At 35.9% G+C, this 23,885-nt stretch overlaps 1 protein-coding gene across 3 annotated transcripts in view; it reads left to right on the top strand.

Moving 5' to 3' along the window:
- Positions 1-14,109: 14,109 nt before the first annotated feature.
- Positions 14,110-23,885, top strand: part of TRDN (triadin) — a 394,176-nt gene continuing 384,400 nt past the window's right edge. Inside the window, exon 1 of one of the 3 annotated variants that reach the window (XM_023254312.2) lies at positions 14,110-14,614. In XM_023254312.2, the coding sequence (XP_023110080.2) occupies positions 14,593-14,614 (22 nt within the window). In that variant the 5' untranslated portion in view covers positions 14,110-14,592. The remainder of the gene's footprint in view (positions 14,615-23,885) is intronic. The other 2 variants (XM_045057981.1, XM_045057980.1) reach the window with 2 other exon arrangements.

Below are 23,885 nucleotides of genomic sequence, written 5' to 3'. Positions count from 1 at the left end.
AGAGAGAGCACAAGGGGGGAGAGGGGCAGACAGAGAGGGGGACAGAGGATCTAAAGCGGGCTTTGCGCTGACAGGAGAGCTCTCAATGTGGGACTCAAACTCATGAACTGTGAGATCATGACCTGCTCCGAAGTTGGATGCTTAACCGACTGAGCCACCCAGGCACCCCTCATTTTCTACTTTCTTAATTTTCTGAATGCTTTCTACTCTTTCTTTACTTCTATGTTTTCTGTTTCATCCCTTATTCTCTTTCTGACTTGCTTAAAATGGCCATCGAGCTCTCCTTCCTTTTATGTATGCATTTATAGCTGTAAATTTCCTTTTACGCATATTTTTCTTCAGTATCATCAGCTTGAGAAATTTTAATTTTTCCATGGAACTTTCTTCTTTGATCCATGTATTATTTTTATTTCCTAAATTCTGAAAATATAAAGATTTTCTAGAGATAAACCAAGAAAATAAAATATACTAGTGGGGTGTCTGTGTAGTTCAGTTGGTTGAGTGTCTGACTTTTGATTTTGGCTCAGGTCATGATGTCACAGTTCATGGGATCAAGCCCTGCATCAGGCTCCCTGTTCTAAGCACAGGGTTCTCTCCTACTCTCTCTGTCCCTCCTCTGCTCAGTTTCTCTCTCTCAAAATGAATAAACTTAAAAAATAAAATGAAGTATATTCGCATAAATATACACTAGTAAAACAAAACACATATATTTTTGTTCTCTTAATATTTTGATTTACTTTACAGGTCAGTATGTGAACAATTTAAAAATATTATATATTTTATTTTGAAAAGTGTTTATTCTGCAGTTTTAACTGTACTGTATTATACATGTCTTATTATGGTGGTTGTAGTGTTCAAATCTATCTTTCCGGTATTCTTTTGTCCTCTTTTTTAATCAGCTGGTGAGAGGTGTGTGGATTTATCTATTTTCCTCAAGACTTTGTGTACATTTTCGCTTATATAATTCAAATATATATTATTAAGTGCATTCAGATTTGATGTCGGTATCTATTCCTAGTCCTTTATAACTTTTTTTTTCACTACGTAGCGCCTTCTTTATGCAGCAATGCTTTTTACTTTAGCGTTAGTTTTGTCTGGTATTTAATGTTGTCATTCCTGCATTATTTGGTTGATACTACAAAGAATATCTTTTTTAATCTCTTTTTTATTTTTCAGTATTGTTATATTTCCAATGAGTGTTTTATGAACAACACATGGTTGAGTTTGGTATCGTTAACCCAGTCTGACTGTATCTTTTAAATGGATCATTAGTTCTTTTACATTTATTGTAATTACCAATATTTTTTAGCTTTACCATCTTAGTCATTTCTATTTGTCCTTCCTCCTTTGGGTTCTTTTTCTCTTTTTTGACTTCTTTTAGATTGAGTTTTTTAAAAATTCCCTTTCTTTTTCTATTAGCTTGAATAATATACATCCTTAAGATTCTTTTAGTGGTCTTTAGAAAAAACAAAAGCAATATTCTTCACTTACCAAAGCCTTATCCTAATTGTTATTTTCCCTCTGCTTCTGAATGACTCAAGGATTTTAGAATACTCTGCACCATTAAAAAGTATAGTTAATTTTTTCTATATTTTAAAGACTTTAAAGCATCATTGTTAATGTTTTGTATGACCAGTGTCCACTCAAATATTCTCGCATGCTTACCTTTTCTCTTGCTCCTTAATTTTTTTCTGAAGTTTTTTTCATTCTGATTAAACAGTGACTTCTATATTTTTTTAAAGAAAAAGTTTATTTGTTTATTTTGAAAGAGAGAGAGAGAGAAAGAACATGAGGTGGAGAAGGGCAGAGAGAGAGGGAGAGAGAGAAAATCCCAAGCAGGCTCCATGCTCCATGTTGAGCTTGCTGCTGGGATACATCTCAGCACTGTGAGATCATGACCTGAGCCAAAATCAAGAGTCAGAAGCTTAACCCACTGAGCCACGCAGACACTCTTAGATTTTTTTTCTTAATCACAGGTATTATGCCTCCATATTTTGTACTTCTAAAAATGTCCTTATTTTACATCCATTTTTGAAAGATATCTGTAGGTGGGAATAGAATTCTCAATTGTCTTATTTTCTCTAAACATTTTAAAGATGTCTTCTGGCTTAAATTTTCCTGTATAAAAGTCAGCTCTAAGCCTCAGCTGATGCTTCTTTTTTAGGTAACCTCTTTTGTTTTCTCCTGCTGTATTTAGATTGTTTTTTCTTTTGTCTTTGGTTTTCAGTGGCTTTACTGATGTGCCGGAGGGTGTGGTTTCTTTATATTAATTCTTCATGAAGTTCTTCACGTCTCTCGAAATATGGCTTGACATTCTTTAAATTTGGAAAGTTGTTAATGATCATATCTTAAAATATGACCTACCTTTAGAGGAATCTGACTGTATACCTAATAACATCTTTTCAACTATCTTTGTCTTGTACCCTATCATTTGCATTTTCCAGCCCTTTCTCTGGGCTTTAGTCTGGATATATTTATTTACTTACCTTTGGCTATGACTAATCCTCTATAAACCTATTAAATGAGTTCTTAATTTCAGTTGTTTTGTTTTTCAGTTCTAGGATTCCCATTTTTGGAAGTTTTTATTCTCCTTCCAAACTCTCACACTTGTCTTTTATTTCCTTGAACAAGTAGAATACTTATCTTAAAATTAGTATCTGATATCCCTAATATCAGAGGCTTTTGGAGTCTATTGCTGTTTCATGTTATCTTCTTTCTTTACTGCCTGAGTATTTTTAAGTATATCTTCTAGCTGTATTTGTAAACACCTGGTAGAAATAATCTGTGACCCGGGAAATTATGTATCCTCCAAAGAGGATCATCATCATCATTATCATCATCATCATCACCATCATCATTTTGGCTAGGTATCACAGGGAAATAGTTTTTCAGAATTATCTTAATACAATTTCTGGATTTAATATTATATGAGACTAAGCTGCAGTCCCTGTGCGGAGTCTCATTTTGGATTCACCCTTTACTCCCAGGTACAGCCTTTCAGGGTCGAGCAAGTGTGTGTGTGTGTGTGTGTGTGTGTGTGTGTGGGTGGGTGTGGGTGTGTGTGTGTGGGTGTGGGTGTGGGTGTGTGTGAGGGACTGTACTCCAAATGTATTCCAAATCTCTGTTCTCCTCATGCATGAAGACTATCCAAAATCCAACTAAGTCTAAACTGCAGTTAACCCTTCTGAAATTGCAAATAACCTCAAAAACAGAGAACCTTAACCTCAGGTTAAGAGAATCTTAACCATAACCTGAGACTATATCCACACTGGATCACTGCTTACTAATCTTCATTGTTTTATTATTTCTAAAATATAGGCTTTTAAAAACATTTTGTCCAGCTTTTCTTGTTGTCTTTGGTGGGGGAATTGGTACTAATTACCTCATCTGACTTTACCACAAGTGGATTTACTTTTCATGTATAAACCCATTATACCAGATAAAGAAAAATTTCTATGTCATTTAATGGCACTGAAACTGAATCCAATTTCTTGAGGCATGTTTGTTCAACAGAAATATTCTAATTCAATTAGGAAATCCTTTTTACAAATATGAAACCATTCAAAATTACCTAGTCTTAAAGGGTTCAAGCAAATATTGGGAAAGAGGTAAGTCATTTGAAATTTTTTTATCCACATTTTCAGTTCTAGTTCAATATTTATACTGTTACTATTATAACTATATCAAGGGCCTGGCACTATACTAAATACTAGAGATACAACATGACTATGTGAGCGGGATAGGAGGAGCCCCTGCTCTGATGATGCTTCGAGAGAAGTGGGGAAGGCACCTAAGATTAAGTGAGGTAATCTTTGAACAGTGCTTAGCACAGTTCCTGGCATATAACACATGTTTAAACACTGTTTCTGTTAATACACACAATCATTTCCAAACTGCCCTGGGTTCCTAGGCCCCCATAGACCCACATCTCACACTGAGTGCATTTATGGGAGTAGGCATTGATGTGCAAATAGATTAGGCATTGAGAGCTCTTTATGTAGCCTTGTTTTTGATTGTAGAATTTTATTAATTTTACTGCTTGATTCAAAATGTAGGAAGATATTTTGATAAGTGTGTTGAGGGACACACATTTCTCTTCTGCCTCAGTCTCCACTATGGTTTTGTGGAACACTTACATGGATGTATGACAGAAATAGAAATGAAGAAAACATTGATGTAGGTGCTAAAATTGCCAATAAATGAGGAGGCTTGCTGGCACATAAAAAGATGGCAATGAATAGAAGAAGTATCATAAATGCATGCATTTTGGAAAAGGGAGATTTATCCTGTTGGAAAGATAATGAGAAATAAGAAGGATGCCCCAAGATTTCTTCAGGCCCCGAGGTACAAGGGAAAATACGGTCCCTGCTTGACAGACTGTGTGAGGAATGGGGTCCTCAAGGTATGGCCAATCCTCAGGAAACCACAAAGGTGAAGAAAATACAGAATAAAGGTTGAGGATTTTGCTAAGGAGAAACTATAATTTCAAGATGGTGCTGTGGCATTATTCATGTGTACTTTTCAAGGGAAAGAGAAACAACAAATTAGTCCTTGTTCTTTTCCAAACTGTGTATGATGTCCTGGACCAGAGGTAACCACATTACTTCTTTTTCTTCATGTTAAAGAGATTATTCTCTCTCACAATTATGTAAATGAGTATAGATTATTTAAATATATTATTTAGCTCTAGGTTCAGGATCATAAATAAACAAACAAACAAATATATATATCAGATTAAGAGTAAGAGTATTGTTCATCATCCAGAGATAAATGAAATGACAAGTTTTTTCTTAACATCCTTTGGGGAAGAGGTAAGCATGTTTTTAATTATATGTGAGATAGTTTGATTGGTAGGACAGGACATTGCCTATCTATCTATCTATCTATCTATCTATCTATCATCTATTTATCTATTATCTACCTATTATCTATCATCTACCTATATCTATCTATGTGTCTATCTATTACTATCTATGTATCATCTATCTATCTATCTATCATCTATCTATCTATGTCTGAGATGAAGTATATGTGATTTGTGTGTGTGGGTGTGTGTTTCTACTCATATACACAATCAAGAGGAGATTTTGGTCAGCTTAGTACTCCTTTTCATCATCTTCTGACAATAGCATCTTCCTGCATGGGCAATTGCTCCTCCTTTCCCCTTATCCTGGAGACTCCTGGTAATGCTGCCAATCATTACATGGGTACTGAGCCACTCAGGCCATATGAGATTGGCTCGGGCCAAAGTGACCTATTCTCCTGGTCACAGAGATTGGCTGGGAGATGTGCATATGATCTAAGTAATAAGGGTCACCATTTATGGTCTATCTCTACAATTTTTATAGGCAAACATTGATTTAAAAAACAGCTCTTTCTCTCTTCTGAGGTCATAATCTTGATTAATCTGAGTGAACGTGGGAATATCTATAACCAGGCTCATAACTTGCCCTTCCAGATGGAAAATATCCTCATAAAGTGGGAAACACTAAAGCAAATATATAGATTTAAATGGAGCTGAAAAATGGAGAAAGTACTGGTGATATTATTCACACCCCACATATTTAAAGGTGTGTATAACCATACACCTTTTTTGGAGATTCAGAATAATAGAAGGGAATTGTAATTTATGATAAGTGGGATTTTTGTTTAGACAACAACAACAACCATCAAGGAACGATGTAAAGAACAGTGGGCTAAGGGTCAGAGTGGCTGGATTCCAGTTCAGCCTCTTCAATTAACAAGAATTGATGTAAATGTGAGCAAGTCAGCCAGCCTTTCTGGCTTCCCAGTTCTCTCCTCTGTAACATGACAAAATGAGTCTTTCACTACTTTAAGATCTTTAAAGCCATAATGCACGTGTCCTAGACACTTCTAAAGTAAGTACACTTTGAATTAAGTGTCCCGCCTACGAATACGTACTTAATAATCTTTTTCTTATAACATTTTATGCTTTTTCTTCTCCTTTCCTTTTCCTTTAAGCTCTCTGTTAAAAACAAAAAGTACGATGCTGCTAGATTAATCCATTACAGTGGAATGTAAATGTAATCAGTGACTAAATCAAACATGTCTCTGGTCCACAACATTTCCAAAGCAAAAACAAAATTATATATCCTTCTAATTTGAACCAGCTGAAGTAACTGCTGATTTTTACAGTTTCAATGAAATGGTGAATTGTCAGAATTGATTGTCTCTGCAGATTATAATGCTGAGCACTTAGATACAAAGAGGAACAACAGTCCCTAAACCAAATTTAGAGGTTCTTGAAATTTGGCATTGGAAACACCCTTAATGTGTCCTTTTAGTGATGTCACGACCCTTTCAATTTGTCCTTCTGACTCTTCCTAAGCTCATGGCAATTAAGTTCGTCATCAAGGGCCAACTAGGATAAACTGTAGTGGCTGCATAGAATGTTGTGTTGAATTTTCCAGACTGTATCCAGGCTCTTGGAAGAGAAGGCTATGATAAGTAAGAGGTTTCTGCAAAGGCACAATCTTCAAAAACGAGACTTTTGTGACTGTGATGGGTATGTGCCACCCAAACTCTAACCTAATCTTGTATTCCAAATGCTATTTGCCTTTCAATAGAAAAATTTCAAGTTCAATTTCTAAATGATAGGACTAAGCCTTTGATTTGTATACAACAGGCTTCCCCACTGGGTTGTACATTTTGGGATGAGGGCACTTTCTACATTATTCTTCATATGCAACCAACCATCTATTCTGCTTATTGGCCATGCCAAGACAGCATGAATTTAAATCTCCAGTGTCTTTCACAACTCCAATTTGTTCCCAGCATGAAGTGCCACTTATATTGGTTTGAAATTCTATTCTAAACTTAGAACCCACGATTTCTGTGTGGGATGTAAAGTTGACAAAACACATACTTTTTCCCTAATGCAAATCCTACATGCATTGGCTTTCAGGTAGTCAGGCTGACACTGTTGGGGGCGTGTAAGACAGAAAATAACTCCTGTTAAATAAAAGGGTAAGGAGTGAGGAAAGAGGAACAGATCTGTTTTGTTAAACGGAATTTTTAGAGACATAGAGCAAATGGTTCTGTTTTGCTTTGAAGGAGATTAAGAAAAAAAAAGAAAGTATTTAAAATGAGAGCGGATACATGTTAGGAGGTCAAGGAAAGTGACAATCTGCCAGTTGTGACAACATTTAATAATATTCAAATTAATTATAATATTGAAAATGGAAAACTCTGACTTCAAATGAATAATGAATAGCAAAACCAGACACAGCTCTGAGGTGAAATGTGATTTTCATGAGGATGGGAACATTTAACATTTATACAGCAGTTCATATTCTCAAAGTCATATATCAGTGACAACTGTAAAATACATCTTTAATTTGAATTGATGAAATACTCTGCAGGGGTACATTCAGATGGTTGTACCCTCCCTTCCCCAAATAAAAGGAGACAGACAGAGAGAAGGTATTTGGATAAACAGATGCTTAAAACTGCTTATAAAAATGTAAGTCAAATGCCCTCATATCCAATCTCTTGAAATGCTTTAATTCTTGGTAGGTATGTCTTTGTTATTCATTCACATAAATATTCATAGCATGTTGCACTATTCACGTGTTTAGAAGTTAAGGGTAATCCACATTCTGAATGCAAAAAGATTGATTTATAAATATGACTGTAATCCTTAGACAGTACTTAAAAGCCATTTAGATCATGCATTTTCTCTAAAGCAGACATCTCTGCACTGTTCTTCCCATATCCTTGCATTAGTTGCAGTTTTGCTAAAACTTTTCTTGAAGACCACCCTTGCCCAGAGATTTTAGCCCAACCACCTACTTTTCTGCTCCAATATTCGTTCAGTCTATTAACACGGCTATGGAGAACTCAAAAATAGTACTATGGAGAGATTTTATTCCTAGTAGCAAGGTTTTCATAGGGTGTCACTGCTAGCCCCATGTCACTTCCAGGTTTGACCCATACAGCCTTGCAAGCCTTTCCCCATTTTGTTGGCTGGAGTGGTAATGACCAGAACAATTTTGGAAGCCATGTAAAGGTGGTGGAGGTGCCATTTTCCTGGATTTCTAAATGGCCCCATGAAGAATACCTGCTCATTACCTTGGAACACCTCCCTGAACTGTGAGCCTGATCGGAATGTAAGTTCTTATTTTGTTTAAGAGGTGTATTTCAGATGCCTGGGTGGCTCAGTCGGTTAAGCGTCCGACTTCGGCTCAGGTCACGATCTCGCAGTCCGTGAGTTTGAGCCCCGTGTTGGGCTCTGTGCTGACAGCTCAGACCCTGGGGTCAGTTTCAGATTCTGTCTCTCTCTCTCTCTCTCTGACCCTCCCCTGTTCATGCCGTGTGTCTCTCTCTGTCTCAAAAATAAACGTTAAAAAAAAATAATAGAGGTGTATTTGGACTTCATTTTGCTTTTACTTCTTTTATGACTCTAATATATGTCTGGATTTGTTTCTATAAACTATGATCTAACTTAGAAATCTAAGCCCAGCAGGCTTCTAAGAAGAACTTTGCAATTCTCAAGAAGCTGACTTTCTTTTTGCCTCTTCAGCGTTTTGAAACCTTTAGAACTCTCCTGGAGATGTTATTTTAACCTCTAGCCCTTTGTTTCTCAGCAGATGACATTGACTCCTAGAGAAAATAATGCCATTGGTACAAATTCCTCTAAATCTTGCCTTTCACAACTCAAAAATTGTCCATATTTGTCCCAAACTTAATTCTTTTGATTAACTAAAAAATTTGTTTTCTCTGTAAAAGTACTCTCCACATGAATTCTAATTTTACCCTTCCATCCGTTTAAAGCTTTCTCTATATTCCTTGCCTTTTCTCTCTCCTATGTCATTAATGTTTCTTCCCTTGTTCCTATATCCCTTCCCTTAAAGAATAAACATGATCAAGTCTTTTGAGCTTTAAAAAATATCTCCTGCTTTACCCTGTTTCCCCCTCTAATTGTGAATCATCTCACTCCTTTGCTTTTCATGTAAGCTTCCTTGAAGCATGATTTGGGTTCTCATTTCATTTTATGATCTCCCATTTGCCACACATTCTGTAATCTGGCTTCTATTTCTAAGGTTCCCTGAAATTATCTCAAGGAAACTGTGATGATCACTTTGTTGTGGAATCCAGTATTTTCAAATGGTAAATTTGATCATTTCATATTTTTGCCTAAAACACTTCAATGTCATTCTAAATTAGAGTTAAATCCAAATACTTTAGGATGGCTTGTAGGATACATAAGTATCTGGCTCTTCTTTATTCTCTTATTTCTTCTGTAGCTTCCTTCCAAGTACCCTGTAACCAAATCTTACTAAAGTTTTTATTTTTATTTTTATTTTTGAGAGAGAGAGAGAGAGAGAGAGAGAGAGCGTGCGCGCGAGCACATGAGTGGGGGAGGGGCAGAGAGAGAGGGAGACACAGAATCCCAAGCAGGCCCCAGGCTCTGAGCTGTCAGCACAGAACCCGACGCCGGGCTTGAACTCACAAACCGAGAGATCATGACCTGAGATGAAGTCACTTAACCGACGAGCCACCCAGGTGCCCCCTTACTGAAGTATTTAAAATTAATTATGTTTAAACCCTTATAGTTTTTTCTGAGCTGTTTTTCTGGGTTGTCCCTCTACTTGAGATGTATGTCCTCAATCTATTTATTTAAATAATTTCTTATACTTCAAGACCCAATGCCAGCATTTCCTTACTCTTAAAGCCTTTCCTATTGTATCAAAGCTCCTTCTCCACAGCAATGCATAGTGTTTATTCTACTAGAGAACGCTTTACATTGGTTTATAATGTTTGATGTATCTTTTTCATTCTCTTATTAGATTCTGAGCTCCTTGAGGACAAAATCCATCACTAGAACGGGGTTTAGTGCTGAGAGCAAAGAGATAATTAATATATGTATTTATTGAGCAATGGAATAACGAGTTTAAGCTATTTATAAGTAAGTTCAGAAAGTTAGTGACTCTAGTTGGTATGCAGTAATGATAAATCAGATATAACAGATTACATTGTGGATAATGCAAAAACATCAAGATTTAAAACAAAACAAAAACAAAATAAAAACAATAAACAAAAAACCCCAAGATGATGATGTTGTTAATTTTATCCAAATTAGCAAGCAGAAATGTTCATTTAAATTATTTTTAGAGAATAAGAAATTTGTATCTAAGAACTAGTCAGCAGATACTTTTATAAAAAAGTTATTTATGCTTTTATAAGCAAATAAAAAGCATAAATGAAAAATCGCTTTTGAATAGCGACTAAGACTACAGACTGAAGGTCATATGTAATAGAGTGCACAGCTGAAGGCAATAATCCGAATTGTGGATTCCACAGGACCACCTACTATGGGATATGGCAGGTCCTTATAAAGAGGACACTGGTAGTAGACAGAAGCCAGCAATTCAGAGAATAGAATCCCCAAGAAGGAAGGGGCATCCATTGCCTTTGTTAATTGAAGACCGAATTGACGTAGGCAAATTTCTGAGAGAATGTTTGACAATGTCAAATGTGTGTGAGGGAAGAAGCCTGATATTGGAGACTCAGCTATTCATGAGTCAGAGTTAAAGAGAGGAAAGTTTTTAATTGCACTGGAATGCCTTCCGTCATTTGAAACGAGCTGGATCACACAGTTTCTAAATAATCAGATGGTAAGCCAAACCTATGGAAAGACTTTCAACCTTTGGTTAAAGAAATGAGCACAGGCCATTTAGAGAAAATAAAGAGGACAGAACGAGATTTTCCATGACACAAATAGAAAACAAAATAATTTAAAATGAAGTGAACAGCAGTGCTGAGATGAAGTTAATGAACTAATAGTTCAATTGAGACTTTTCTTGTGATTCTGAAGATTAAGTTTATCATGTGAGAGCTTCCGCGGAATTTCTAGGTCATGTGATGAGATTTCAAGGTCAGATGAAAGCAAATACCCTCAAATGGCTCCTAAGTTCATATTCAGTGTTCCTAGTTTCTTCTATATTTCTTCCTTCTAAGGTTTAAAAGCCAATAGTTATTCTTTCCGTATTTAAGTTGTTTTTGCCAAGTTTTTCTTCACTTCCAAAGCTAAAAGTAAAGCGTTTCTTTTTTGTATATTCATCCTGGTAAGCTATTTGAATCGAGGCAGTCAAACAGTAGCTTGCATTTTGTTAGCTCAAATATAATGTTCTTACATTATGACACTCAGTCCCCTACCTCTCTCTCCCCTTTTTGTTAGCTCAAATATAACATTCTTACATTATGACACTCAGTCCCCTATCTTACATTATGACACTCAGTCCCCTACCTCTCTCTCCCCTTTTTTTCAAAACCATTTGGTGGGTTATCTTTGTCTCTTATTAAAATGAACTTGAAAATTTAAGCTTACATAAAAGTGATACCTCTTATTTTGTCAGGATCCAAGTATAAAGTACTTTTAACCCAATTAGGTATCCCTAATTCTTAATGAATTGTACTCTGTTTAAGAGTACAATATTGCACAAAGTTCTTTATTATTTTATTTTTATTTGTCATGAATTCATGTGTATGTTATTCACATATAAGCTGTTTGTATCCATAAATTAAGAAATAGATCTTGAGAAATAATCCTAAACTCTGCTTTCTCTCTAATATCTCCAACCCTTGAGAAATGGGTGACTGATAGTAAATAACTATTTACTCCTAATCTTCTCACTACTTTATAAAACACACACAAATACATTGGCACAGAACAAGATAACATAGTACAGACTTAAAATGGTTTTTAAAAAACTTCACTTTGCTTTATCTTATGTTTTTTTGGTGGGAACCAAAAATCATCAAAACTTCCCCGGTTGCCTCCTGAATCTTTTTGCATCTGAAATTCAGTAAAAATATCTTATTCATAGCCAAATATAATGTATGTGTTACTGATTGTTAGTTCATGATAAGAGCTGACAGAGCAGCCAGCTTTTTTTAAAACGTTGCTCTAAGGAAAAATATTTTTGTCTAATAATTTGAATATTTAGCACACCTAGTGGAAATCACAACAGGCAATGCCCAGTATAATCAAATTGGAGGGGCAGCTTGGACTAAACAGAACATTTAATAGAAGAACGAACTTTCATGGTTTACCATTGACTTGTAGAGACCAGGTCAGTGAATGATGTATCGCGAACAGTTAACTCCTGTTGCAAAACTAGGATAAGTCTACCTGTTTTGACTCAGGAAGCTATTAATGAGAAGAGAGAGCCCAACTTTCAGGTCCTCTTAAAAGAGCCCAGTCTCTTTTAAAATGAACACCTCTTTCAAATGAAGAAAGGCAAAAAAGATGATGAAAGTCAAACACATTGTAATGTTTTATTCTTTGGATAGGTATCCTGAAGAATGCAATCTTTGCCTTTAGAAAAATGTCAGTTGCTTGGTTTTGGAAAGCTTCAGAGAGTTCCACTTGAAACTCAAAGATCTTATTAATTTCAAATAACTTGAAAGTTGTAAAGTTTTTAAAATGAGAAATATACTGGTTTCTTAATGTCTAATAAGATTCATCAGCTCATCCAACAGATAGATTTAAAAAACTTATTATCTTGCAAACATGTATATTTGCTAGAATATGTTTTATTCCTCTTTCTCCTAGTATGTATTGCACAAAATTAGTGATTGGGAATTTAAGAGTAACATCAATCACTAGGAATTTAGTATTCTTGCTCTATATTCTTATTTCAACTTCTTATTAAGTAGGAGTTTGTAATTGTGATTTATTCCTGCTTCAAGCTAGCTACTTTTATTTAGGCCCTGACTCATGTAAATTCTTAATGAATTGCACACAGGATTATTATTTTTTCAGTTAGGCACAATGGAAGACTGTGAAAGTGACTGACAAATGGAGATGGGAAGTGCTAAGTTTTCTTAAATTTGGAAGCACTGTGATGTTATTGAATGGAGATGCCTTTGGAGGTCAAGTGAGGACAAGTCTGCTTTTAGGCTACCTCCTCCCCGTTTTAGAAAGCAGGCACCAACCCTGTGCTCCAGGAAGGGGGCGAAAGAAGTTTGTGTCCTTCCACCTGCAGGTGACCTAATCTGCAAACCGTAGAGTCTGCAACAAAGACTCACCTCTGGGGGGAAAGGTACAAACTTGTAGTCAAAAGCCTCCAGGCCCCATCCTAGGTATAGAATCGTTTAGAAAATTGTGAGTGTGACCTGGAATTATTTACACTTTTGTGAATTAAGATTGCTTCCTTACTCATTCTGCAAATAAATGAACACTTCCTGCGTGCAAAGAATTGAGGCAGCAGATACAAAAATGTTGACGTGAAGGGTGGAGGATGTAATTTTCTATGGAAATAACTATTGTAGCTTTCTTCTGAGTCTCAAAAATTAAAACAGCATATTTGACTTTGCTTTATGATCCCTGAAGTCCCATACAAATCAAAGAGATTTTGACAACCATAGGCAGTAAGTTAAGGCTAAAAGTTGAAACTACAAACATTTATTCGGTTGAATATGAGAATAAAATAAAAGATAAGTATAGTCACCCCTTGATTATTCAAATTGGCTACAGTTTGTGATTATCAATGCCCTTTGATTCTCCTTCCCCTTTCTACCACCAACTATTGAATATTTCTCCGCTCATTAACACCTGTCTAGGAATGGGAAGGTGAAATGCTAATCAGCCCATTTGGTTAATTGTTAGCTGCTATGATCTTTTTTCTTCTATTTTCTTGATAGGGAAAGGTTGAAATCTTTTACTAAAATGTTGGCTGTGGATTTCTAAACTTTATGTCACTTTTCCTTTTTTTTTTTTTTTTTACTCCATAGATAAAAATTCAGGTATTTTGTTTTCAGTATGAAATTAAAGAGAATATAAAAATCAAGTAATTCATCAGGTCTCACATGTTTGGAAAATCTTAATCCCCTACAAGGAAGCTTCAGGATTTAATAGTTGCAAGTTTAAGTGTGGCCCTATATAAATAACTGCACTTGCTAAGTGGATTTAGACCAATAGGGAATCACCTTGGGGAAAATGACAGAAGACTACCCTCCCCTTTGCTTCTGGTAGATGTTACAGGACCCTCCCCACACCAAATAAGGGAAGAGGAATGTTCTGAGCATGAAGGGCACTAAGAATAAATCTGAGCTATCACAGATAAGATTACTTTCAACTCTTTATTTCATGTTTTCTGACATAGACCCCAAGATCTGTAATTATCTTAGGGAAACTGTGGGAGTTTAGACAGTACTTTCTAGTTTTGTTTTGTTTTGTTTTGGCCTATCTTTCTTTGGGGCTGGAGAGCTGGTGTGTGTGTGTGTGTGTGTGTGTGTGTGTGTGTGTGTGTTCCACTAGAGTGCCAAAAAAAAAAAAAGTGCTGAAGAGTCCTAGGGAAATGAGGCTATTTTTGTTCGAAGCTGATACTTCTGCCTGAGCCACAAGTGCAGCTTGGAAAGGGCTCAGGTTGTTTCCAGGGGGAGAACTCTGCAGAGAAGAGACAAAGTTCAACAGGACAACAAAGGAGCAGCAGAAACAGCCAGGAAAACGAAGAGCCCTCACATTTTCACACAGAACCCCCTATCAGAGTTCTCAAATCCTAAAGTATTCTGCAAAGTGCCACTTGACGGAAACTTTTCACCTGCCTTTTCCTTTCTCCAACCACCATGACGGAGATCACTGCTGAAGGTATTGCTACCATTTTCCAATAGTACCGACTAGGAAAAAAAGGTGGAAGTCGATAGTGACATTGACCGCCCATTTGTCGACTTAAATGTTGCTTTTAGATACTTTCTTAATCAATGATTCTATACAGGATTGGAGAAGTGGGTTTCGGTGCTGAGATGCTGATAGATCTGTGTGTTGGGGGAGAGAAGGGGTTTCTCTGAAATTTTGCATGTGGAAACTGTTGTGTGCTATGCCAAAGGCCTCAGGTACCAATTGTAACCGGCCCCTCTATAAATAGCTATGGTCATGTAACATCATGGCTAATATCTAACCTTGCAAAACTTACAAGGCTCAAAAGGATAGAAGCCACAATGAACTTGAAATGTTGCATCTAAATGTTGCATGGAAGAATGATTTTGAGTACTTTTGCTTTATGATATTTTAAAATGCGGATCTTAAATTTGTTTTCCCTTTCTAATTTCAATGTATAAATATGCACACACACGTATATAAGATTTATATACAACTTAAGATGTAAGTGCCCCCACAAAATTTGTATACATTTTACTATTGGTAGATAGTCAGAGACAAGGTTTGGAAATACACAAAATATAGATAAATATGATTTTAAAATAAAGCAATTCAAATTCTGATTCTTTTCACACACTCATGTCTCTTTTGCATTTACACAAGGAACTCTATCTTTCTGTAAAAGTAAATATTTTGTTTCAGTGCTTATTCTGAAAAGGTTTATGCCCTAACTAAAACGCAATTTTTAATTATTCGACCATGGTAGCAATCGTTTCACCTATATGCAAATATATAAATATATAAAAATATTTATATTTCTTAGAATAAAAGGACCCTTTAAAACAACTAAAGCATTTTAAATACAGACACAATCCAGTTCTAGTTGGGGTAAAAATCCAAGAGGTGGATCTAAAATTTGCTTCTGACAGCTGTAAGAAAATCAGACAGGTGGTGCTCTCATCAGCTTCCAAGTTGAATGCTGTTCTGGTTTGTTTTTAATTAGACAACTGAAAAATAGAACGTGTGGTTTTGGCTCTTCGCGTAGACGTTAGTATGGACACACAGTGATTTCAGAGTTGGAGATTTTTCAGTCAATATTTATAAGAAGAAATGTCTTACTTGTATATTCCACTGAGAAATTTAGCCTGGCACCCAAAATTAATAAAAACAATTACTGAGAGGTTTCTGTTTATCAGGTATTTTTCTCAGGACTTTGTATTTACTTATTTAAACCTCATGCAATTCAATTAAGTCGGCATTATTATCTCCATTTTGCAGAAATAGAAACTAAAACTCAGATGTTCAGTGACTTGCTCAAGACTATGGCATTGCCAAGATTAGAAGCCAGCTCCCTTAGACCTAGTTTGTGTTTCTTCTTTTTTATAAAAGGATATCAGGTTTACTCTTTACCAATTTTAGTTCAGAATTTGCTAACTAAATATAAATAGCAATTTTTCCTATTCTTTAGATATTCTGTATCATGTGACCTTTAGTTTGTCTTAAAGAGAACTATCTATAACAACTTCTTGCTTCACCCTGCACAAGCTATTAAGATACCTGTGGGGCGCCTGGGTGGCTCAGTCGGTTAAGCATCCAACTTCAGCTCAGGTCATGATCTCGCGGTCTGTGAGTTTGAGCCCCATGTCAGGGTCTGTGCTGACAGCTCAGAGCATGGAACCTGCTTTGGATTCTGTGTTTCCCTCTCTCTCTGCCCCTCCCCCACTCATGCTCTCTCTCTGTCTCTCTCAAAAATAAACATTAAAAAACATAAGAGACTCTTAAAACTGAAAACAAACTGAGGGTTGATGCGGGGTGGGAGGGAGGGGAGGGTGGGTGATGGGTATTGAGGAGGGCACCTGTGGGGATGAACACTGGGTGTTGTATGGAAACCATTTTGGCAATAAATTTCGTATTAAAAAAAATTAAAAAGATACCTGTGAATGTGTTTCCCTCCCTATATATGGGATGTGCACATCCAGCTGATTCAGGAGGTCACCTGACCAAAACATTTTTGGTTTGCCTGTGGATGATCTTTGTAGACCTTTGCATTTGATTCATAGCTTTTTTTTTTATGGGAGAATTCTTAATTATTAAATAGAACTTTTGTTTCTGTCTTCTCCATGTGGAGCATCTAAAGGATTTTCAAAAGACTGCCTGGAGTCTCCCATAAAAGTAGTTGAATTAGTAATAAATTAAAGTGTAAAAACACCATCTAGTGATGGTCATTTTCCTCTCCTTACCCCCTGCAGTTCATAGGATCTGTGTCATTTGAACACCATTGATGTACTTTTTTTTCTTTTCTGGAATGATTTATTAATCATATTTCTCAAATAAAAATTAGACTGTTAACTCAAATAGCTGAATTTTTAAGTTTGACACTTCATTCCTTCTCTGTGGTTATCCAGAGTTTCCTGCACTCTTCTCTCCTACACACTTTTCATTTTGTCCTCATGAGTCACACTTTTTTGGGCCCTGGCCACAATAGCCTTCTTTTAGTCTTTCATAGGAGGTGTGCTTTTGTGCAGAACTTTGGTACACATTCTTCCCTTAGTCTGGAATAGTCTTTCGACTCATCTGCTGTATTTCTTTTGCCCCCACTTTTGGGCACATTTCTAAAATGTAAGTACTGTACCAGTAGTCGAGGGCATCTACTGATTACTCTTCCCATCCATTTATCACAAAGCAAGCAAACGCCACATAGCACTTATGAAGGTTAGAGCTAGCGTAGCCCCTTGGAGAGCTCTAGTCCACTGGCCTGACCTCAATTTTTGGAAAACTGAGGCTCATACAGATTATACCACTCTCCTATGGTCATTGATAATTAGAGGAAGTCTGAAGATAAAATTCATGTCTCCTATGGCTTATATCAATGCTTATTCAACTATAATGCAGGTCATGTGGATAAACCTTAAGTTTTACTAAGAACCTTAGTAAGAACCTTCATTAACCTTTTATTAAGCACCTTATTAACTGAAGAGTGTTATGCTAAGTGAAATAAGTCATACAGAGAACGAGAGATACCATATGTTTTCACTCTTATGTGGATCCTGAGAAACTTAACAGAAGACCATGGGGGAGGGGAAGGAAAAAAAAAGTTAGAGAGGGAGGGAGCCAAACCATAAAAGACTCTTAAAAACTGAGAACAATCTGAGGGTTGATGGGGGGTGGGAGGGAGAGAGGGTGGGGGATGGGCATTGAGGAGGGCACCTGTTGGGATGAGCACTGGGTGTTATATGGAAACCAATCTGACAATACATTTCATATTAAAAAAAAGGAACCTTATTAAGAACCTTTATTAAGAACTTTTGTTAAGAACCTTAAGTTCTTTACATAGATTTTCACTGCATGGTCCAAGTTGGATTACTTCATCTGACGGAATGAAGTAATGCTTTTGTGTTTCAGGTACAGAGCAATAGACGAAGTAGAACTAGACCAAAGTTGAAAGCCAAAGGATTTTAGAGAAACAGCATCTTTGATTCTGGCCATGATGAATTAATAAATATAATTATAATAATATTTCACATTTATTTAGAAGACCTTATATGTCAAGCAATGTATGAAGTTTGTTATGTGATCACTGATTCCTCAATGTAACTGAGATAGATATTTTTACTATTGCTATTTATAGAATAAGAACCTGAAGTTTAGAGAGGTTAGGAATTCACCTGAATTTATACAGCTGTATATAGTGTAGCTAGGATTCACATCCAGATCTCTAATCTGAGACATGCTAAATACTTCTCCTTGGTGTGTGAGACTGTTAGCCTAGTGTGGTTTCAGAGGCTGATGGGGGCCTACGCTAGGCCCTTATTCTACTATGGCCCATGCTAGGTTGATCAGGTATAATCAGGCCACAGACTGGATCAAACTCAAAGAGTGCCAGGGCTTAGGACTATAAATAGCCTCTACCTTCTTTCCAGAGGCCTAGTTATTCCTAGACAAGTGCCAGAGTTAGCACCCCTATGAGTCTCATTGTGAATTTTCAACCACCAATTTCAGCATTTGACAGCATATAGCATTATGTAAAACTACCTTTTGAGTACTTTTAATAATGAAGTATAATTAATTCTTCTTTTAAAGTATAGTTAATTCTTCATAGCTTTTTTGAAAACATAGAAACCTTTTTAAAACTTGATGAAATATGTAATGTTTTCAAATTGCCAGGTAACTAATATACAAATTATGCATTACTATAATATTTATATAACTGTGTTCTCTGGGTCCAAGGACCTTTAAAACATAGGAAAGTGCAAATTTTTATGTAATAGACTCAAGTTGGTAGAGATCCTATTTGTAATTAACTTACAATTTACTAGAATGCTTAGTTAAGGAAAATTCTGTAAAAAAAGTTAGAAGTTATGTCAAACTCTCAACTTCAATTATATAATTTCAGGACTCAGGAGACGGTTTGTTGTACTAAGTAGGGGATTGTTTCCTGTCTTTTAGCTCAACCATGTTTTACTGCTTCTGTAACAAACCTGTGAGAGGATTTGATGTTCAAAATTTAGAGAGAAAATAGTAATTTATTTTGCACAATGCACTGCTTCAACAGATTCTATAGCACCTCAGTGGCAATTGTCATTCTCAAGAAAAGAGGTCAAGAATTCACAACCGGACTAATTAACTATGCACACAAGTTATGTCACTTAGAGCAATAGACGGTGAAATTACAAGTAGGAGGAGATCCAGATTATATATTTGTGTTTATCTTGCCAAATCAAGAGTGGCATTTTGGCCCAAGTAGAGATGACTTGGGTTGGGAGGTGGAGGAAGAGGATGAAGTACTAGGTTCAACACCTAATGACTTCCAAATTATGTTCTCCTGTTCAAAAAAAGCGATATACCACATATAGAATGTGTACACAACATATAGAATTTTTAGTTCTAGGAACACATTTAAATTTTTTTTGATGTTTATTTTTGAAGGAGAGAGAGACAGCATGAGGGGGGAGGGGCAGAGAGAGGGAGACACAGAATCCGAAACAGGCTCCAGGCTCTGAGCTGTCAGCACAGAGCCCGACGAGGGGCTCAAACCCATAAACCACTAGATGATGACCTGAGCCGAAGTCGGAGGCCCAACCGACTGAGCCACCCAGGCTCCCCCAGGAACACATTTTAAAATTGACATTGACAAGAGAATATATTTGAAGGAGGATCATGATCATAACAGGCACAGTTACATGAAAAGACTTTTGCACAGGTTGTTTAAAGTGTAGATTGGCGGGAAGGAGGCAATGCAAAAATCAATAGATAAAAAGTCTGGAAGCCACAGAAAGGCAAACTCTTGGGAAAATATAAGGCAAAACCTAACCAACCATTAAAATGAGAGCTAGAACTAACTCTTCAGATTGAAAACCAATAACAATAACAAAAACAAAAACAAAACCCAGAATAAAGAGAAACAAAAGAAAAGCAGTGAATGGAACACCATCTCTAACTATCAAGTAATAGACGGATGAGGAGTATGCTAAAAACTACACCATAGCAGGCAGTCAGCAAAATCCAGGCTATGGGAACCTCTGCAGTACAAACAACAAAATTCCTTCACATAAGTTACTACAAACAAAAAGAGATGTCAAGGAAACCTATAAAAACAAATGTGAAAATAAAGCAACCAATCATAATGTGTACAATTAATGGATCATGATTCAAACAACCTTAAAAAATTTCAATTAAATAATTGGAAACTCCCCACACTTTGAATGTTTGATGGTAGTGATGATGACCTTGTCTTTAGGGATGACCATATTGTGGCATGTTTTAAAACTTCTTATATTATTTGGAGATACATACTCAAATATATATGAATGAGATGATGCAATGTTTGAAACTTCCTTTTAAATAATATTCCACAGAGGAATGTCAATGGGCTGTGTGTGGCATAAGATTGACCATGACTTGATTATATCGAGGCTGATGATGGGTTCATTATAACATTCTGTTTTGTGAATATTCAAGTTTTTCCTTAATAAAGAGCTAGGGGGAATAAAAGAACAGAGCTGGTGTATTTAGTAAATACTTTTAGTAACAATTTACTTTTTGTTATATACATGGGTCAATGAATCCATTGACCACCAAATTTATTTGTAAGTGCAAATTACTCTCTAAATTAACAGTCTGCTGTCATTGAAATGGAAACCAAATATGCTTGTATTAGACAGAGGGGTCCAGACATGTGTATTACATTTGTAATAGCAGAAAAGGAAACAATGCTTTTTAAATATATCTGTTATGATGTGGGAATTTGGAGGTTCGTTTCATATCATTTCTCAAAATTATTAGTGACATTACTTAGACATCTTAATTAGTAACAGATCATTTTCAAGATAGTCCATGTGAAAACCTGAGAAGAAATTAAAAACCCAAGAGGTCAATATGAGGCAAAGAAAAATAGTTCCAAAAAATGCTGTAGTCAGGAACATGGTATTTACTGACAGGGTATTAAGGACCAAGTCTTGCATGAATATCTTTTAAAAATATCACAGAAACAGTGAAAGCCTAAAAGGCCTTTCACATAAACCTGATTAGTCTGATTCTAAAACTTCTCAATCTTCTTTCCTGCTCAAGTTGAATTTAGAAAAAGAGAAGAAAAGCAAATTGTAAAAACCAGTGGGTGACATAATTCGGTGAAAGTGAGAGAGGACAATGAGTTCAGAGCTGAGAGAGAACAGCATTAAAATAATTAAAGGCAGTGTGATAGAGTACAACGTGCATGGAGTTTAAGTCAGAAATCTGGGTTCCAGCAGTAGTCCCACTTCTTAACCATACACTGGGGGAAGATGAGGAGCCTCATGGGAGGGGCCGAATAATAAGGCCAGAAGAATGTTTTCAGATACAGAAAATGTATCTTTTTAGTGTCAACCTTTGCTGGGTTCCATTAAGAAGCTTTTTGTTGTAGCTTTTGTTATTATTTCTAAGAGTGATTCTTTTTTTTTATCACACTTTAAGCACACAGCACCCATTGAAGATGTTCTGTTTGGCAGTTTAAATGCTACTTATTTTTTTTTCCTGTTTGTTTTTGGTCATCATTGTGACTGATTTATAAAACCATGCTACTTTTACAATGCAAAAATGAATTGAGCCTATTCAGCTATTATTCTAAAGGCTTAGGAATCCTTAGAGACTTAAAGCCTTCAATGCTGTTTGCATTAATTTTTAATCAGTTAACAATATTTAGTATAAGGGAAACATAAAATGGTGCAACTAAGCAATTTTAAGGCGGTCTGTGCTGACCTTTGGGTTGAATATATCAATTTGAAAAGAGAATGCATACATAGATTTTCCAGTTAAGCTTTTGGTTTTACAGTTATGGAGTTTAAATCATTACTCTTTTCTTCCTTCAAATAAAAAGAAATACTTTAGCAAAATGTTTAATATTTTTAAAAAAATAAGTATTATTTAAAGCAACATATTTAAAATGAGAAATTTAGGGGAAAACCTTAATCTGGAAACCATGCATTAGCATAATACAATAATTCCAAGTTTATGGAGTTTAGATTCTGTTCAACTTAAAGTTCTAGGAAGATCTAGCAAAGTTAAGTTTTGCATCCCAAATTCCCATTTTCTCTGAATTACATGAGTGCCATGAATAATTTCTCATAAGAAGTGCCTATTTGAGTGTCACATGAACATGTATTGCCCCAAGTGAGGGTTAAGCAGAGATCGATGAACTTTCTGGTCCAAGAAAAGATAGTATTTTCCATCTTCAAAGGAAGTTAAAAAGAATATCCTTGGCAAATGTGTAATGAATAAAGTCCTGCTTCTCTCTGTACTAGTTATGCTCTCTAAACATCAAACATCTCCACATCTCTGTGCCTGAAGTCAAGCTGTCAAAAGCACACGGAATTTACGATTTTGAGAGATCCTTTGGTATGTAAATGAGCTGTTTCCTCATAAACCATGGAGTCCATCTCACTTATGATGTACTTCGTATTACATTTAAATATGTATGGTTCATATAGTTTCTAATTCGGTATCTGTGGCAAGGGCTGGGGCATGTGGTCTTCACTTAAAGCTACAATCTTTTAATCTAGAAGAACAAAGATAATTTATGTTCTGCAACCTGCTTTTTAGCAGGGCACGTGAGGCTAGAACTTGCTGTTAGAGACTGGTTTTATCATTGCTACTCATTTGCTCTTTCTTCCTCCTCTCCCCTACACAGGTTAATGAAATGCTGAGAAAGAAACAAAAGAAAGAGTTCTTAATATAATATACACATCATATATACAACTTAGGGCATTGGTGAGCTTATGGATGTGAGAGAATCATTTTCTACTTCTTTATACTTTGAAAACATTTTTAGCAAGATTTCCCTGGAAAATTTATTGTTGCTTGCTAAAATAAATCATCATATGACTCAGAGAATTTTCTGTTTGTGGTAGACAGTTGATATGACATCAAAACAAAAATGGTAATTATAAAGTGACATTTCTTTGACCTCTAGTGCCAGAACTATTATTTTTATCCCTCGTTATTCTTATTTTACTTATGTATAATTGCCTGAGGGAAAAGAATGTGGTATAAAATCTAGAAGTTACCACAGCATGGTGAAATGCCAAGTTTGTGAATTTAAATATGCAGAAGCATTAGGCATTGCATTTAGAGAAAAGCAAACAAAGAAAATACATCCATTTGAAATATAACAAAATTATAGACTCTGTGGTATTAATTACCAACCTATAATTAGGTTTATAAGGCAGGAGGTCATGTCGGAGTTTCAGTTGTAGTCAATATTTTAGAACCTATTGTGTCCCAAGCTGAATACCAGACAATGGGGAAATGAAGAGATATAATACGAAGTCCCTGATTCTGATACAGTAGATTGAAAAACAAACAGAAAAGGGCAAAAGATAATCATTAGATTGAAGACTGAACAGATTTAAAAACATAAACTCCAGTTTGGATTTATGAATGATGAGTTATTTGATCTAGTTGACAAAATCATGCTATTGTTCATAAATCTTATGATCAGTGAGGACACATTGAAACTTGCTTAAAAAAGTAACTTTAGAATGATTGAGTGTCCTATTCTTCACTCTGGTAATTTGCAGTGCACATGCCATTATTGGACCAATAATGAAATCGCTGGCCAAAGTACAGAGATCATGAATAGGTTTGATCAATGAAGAGATGAAAGAAAAAGAGATAAGGGGTAGGTGAGAATTAGTGGTCTGTGGGATGAGGCCCTAGGACGGTCAAGGTACAGAGTTACCTGGCTAAGAAACTGGATAAAAATCCTGGTTTAAACACTCTAGTTTTGTTA

The sequence above is a fragment of the Felis catus genome, chromosome B2 (assembly GCF_018350175.1).
Source record: "Felis catus isolate Fca126 chromosome B2, F.catus_Fca126_mat1.0, whole genome shotgun sequence".
NCBI classification, from domain to species: Eukaryota; Metazoa; Chordata; class Mammalia; order Carnivora; family Felidae; genus Felis; species Felis catus.
This window is presented reverse-complemented; position numbering and strand designations above follow the sequence as displayed.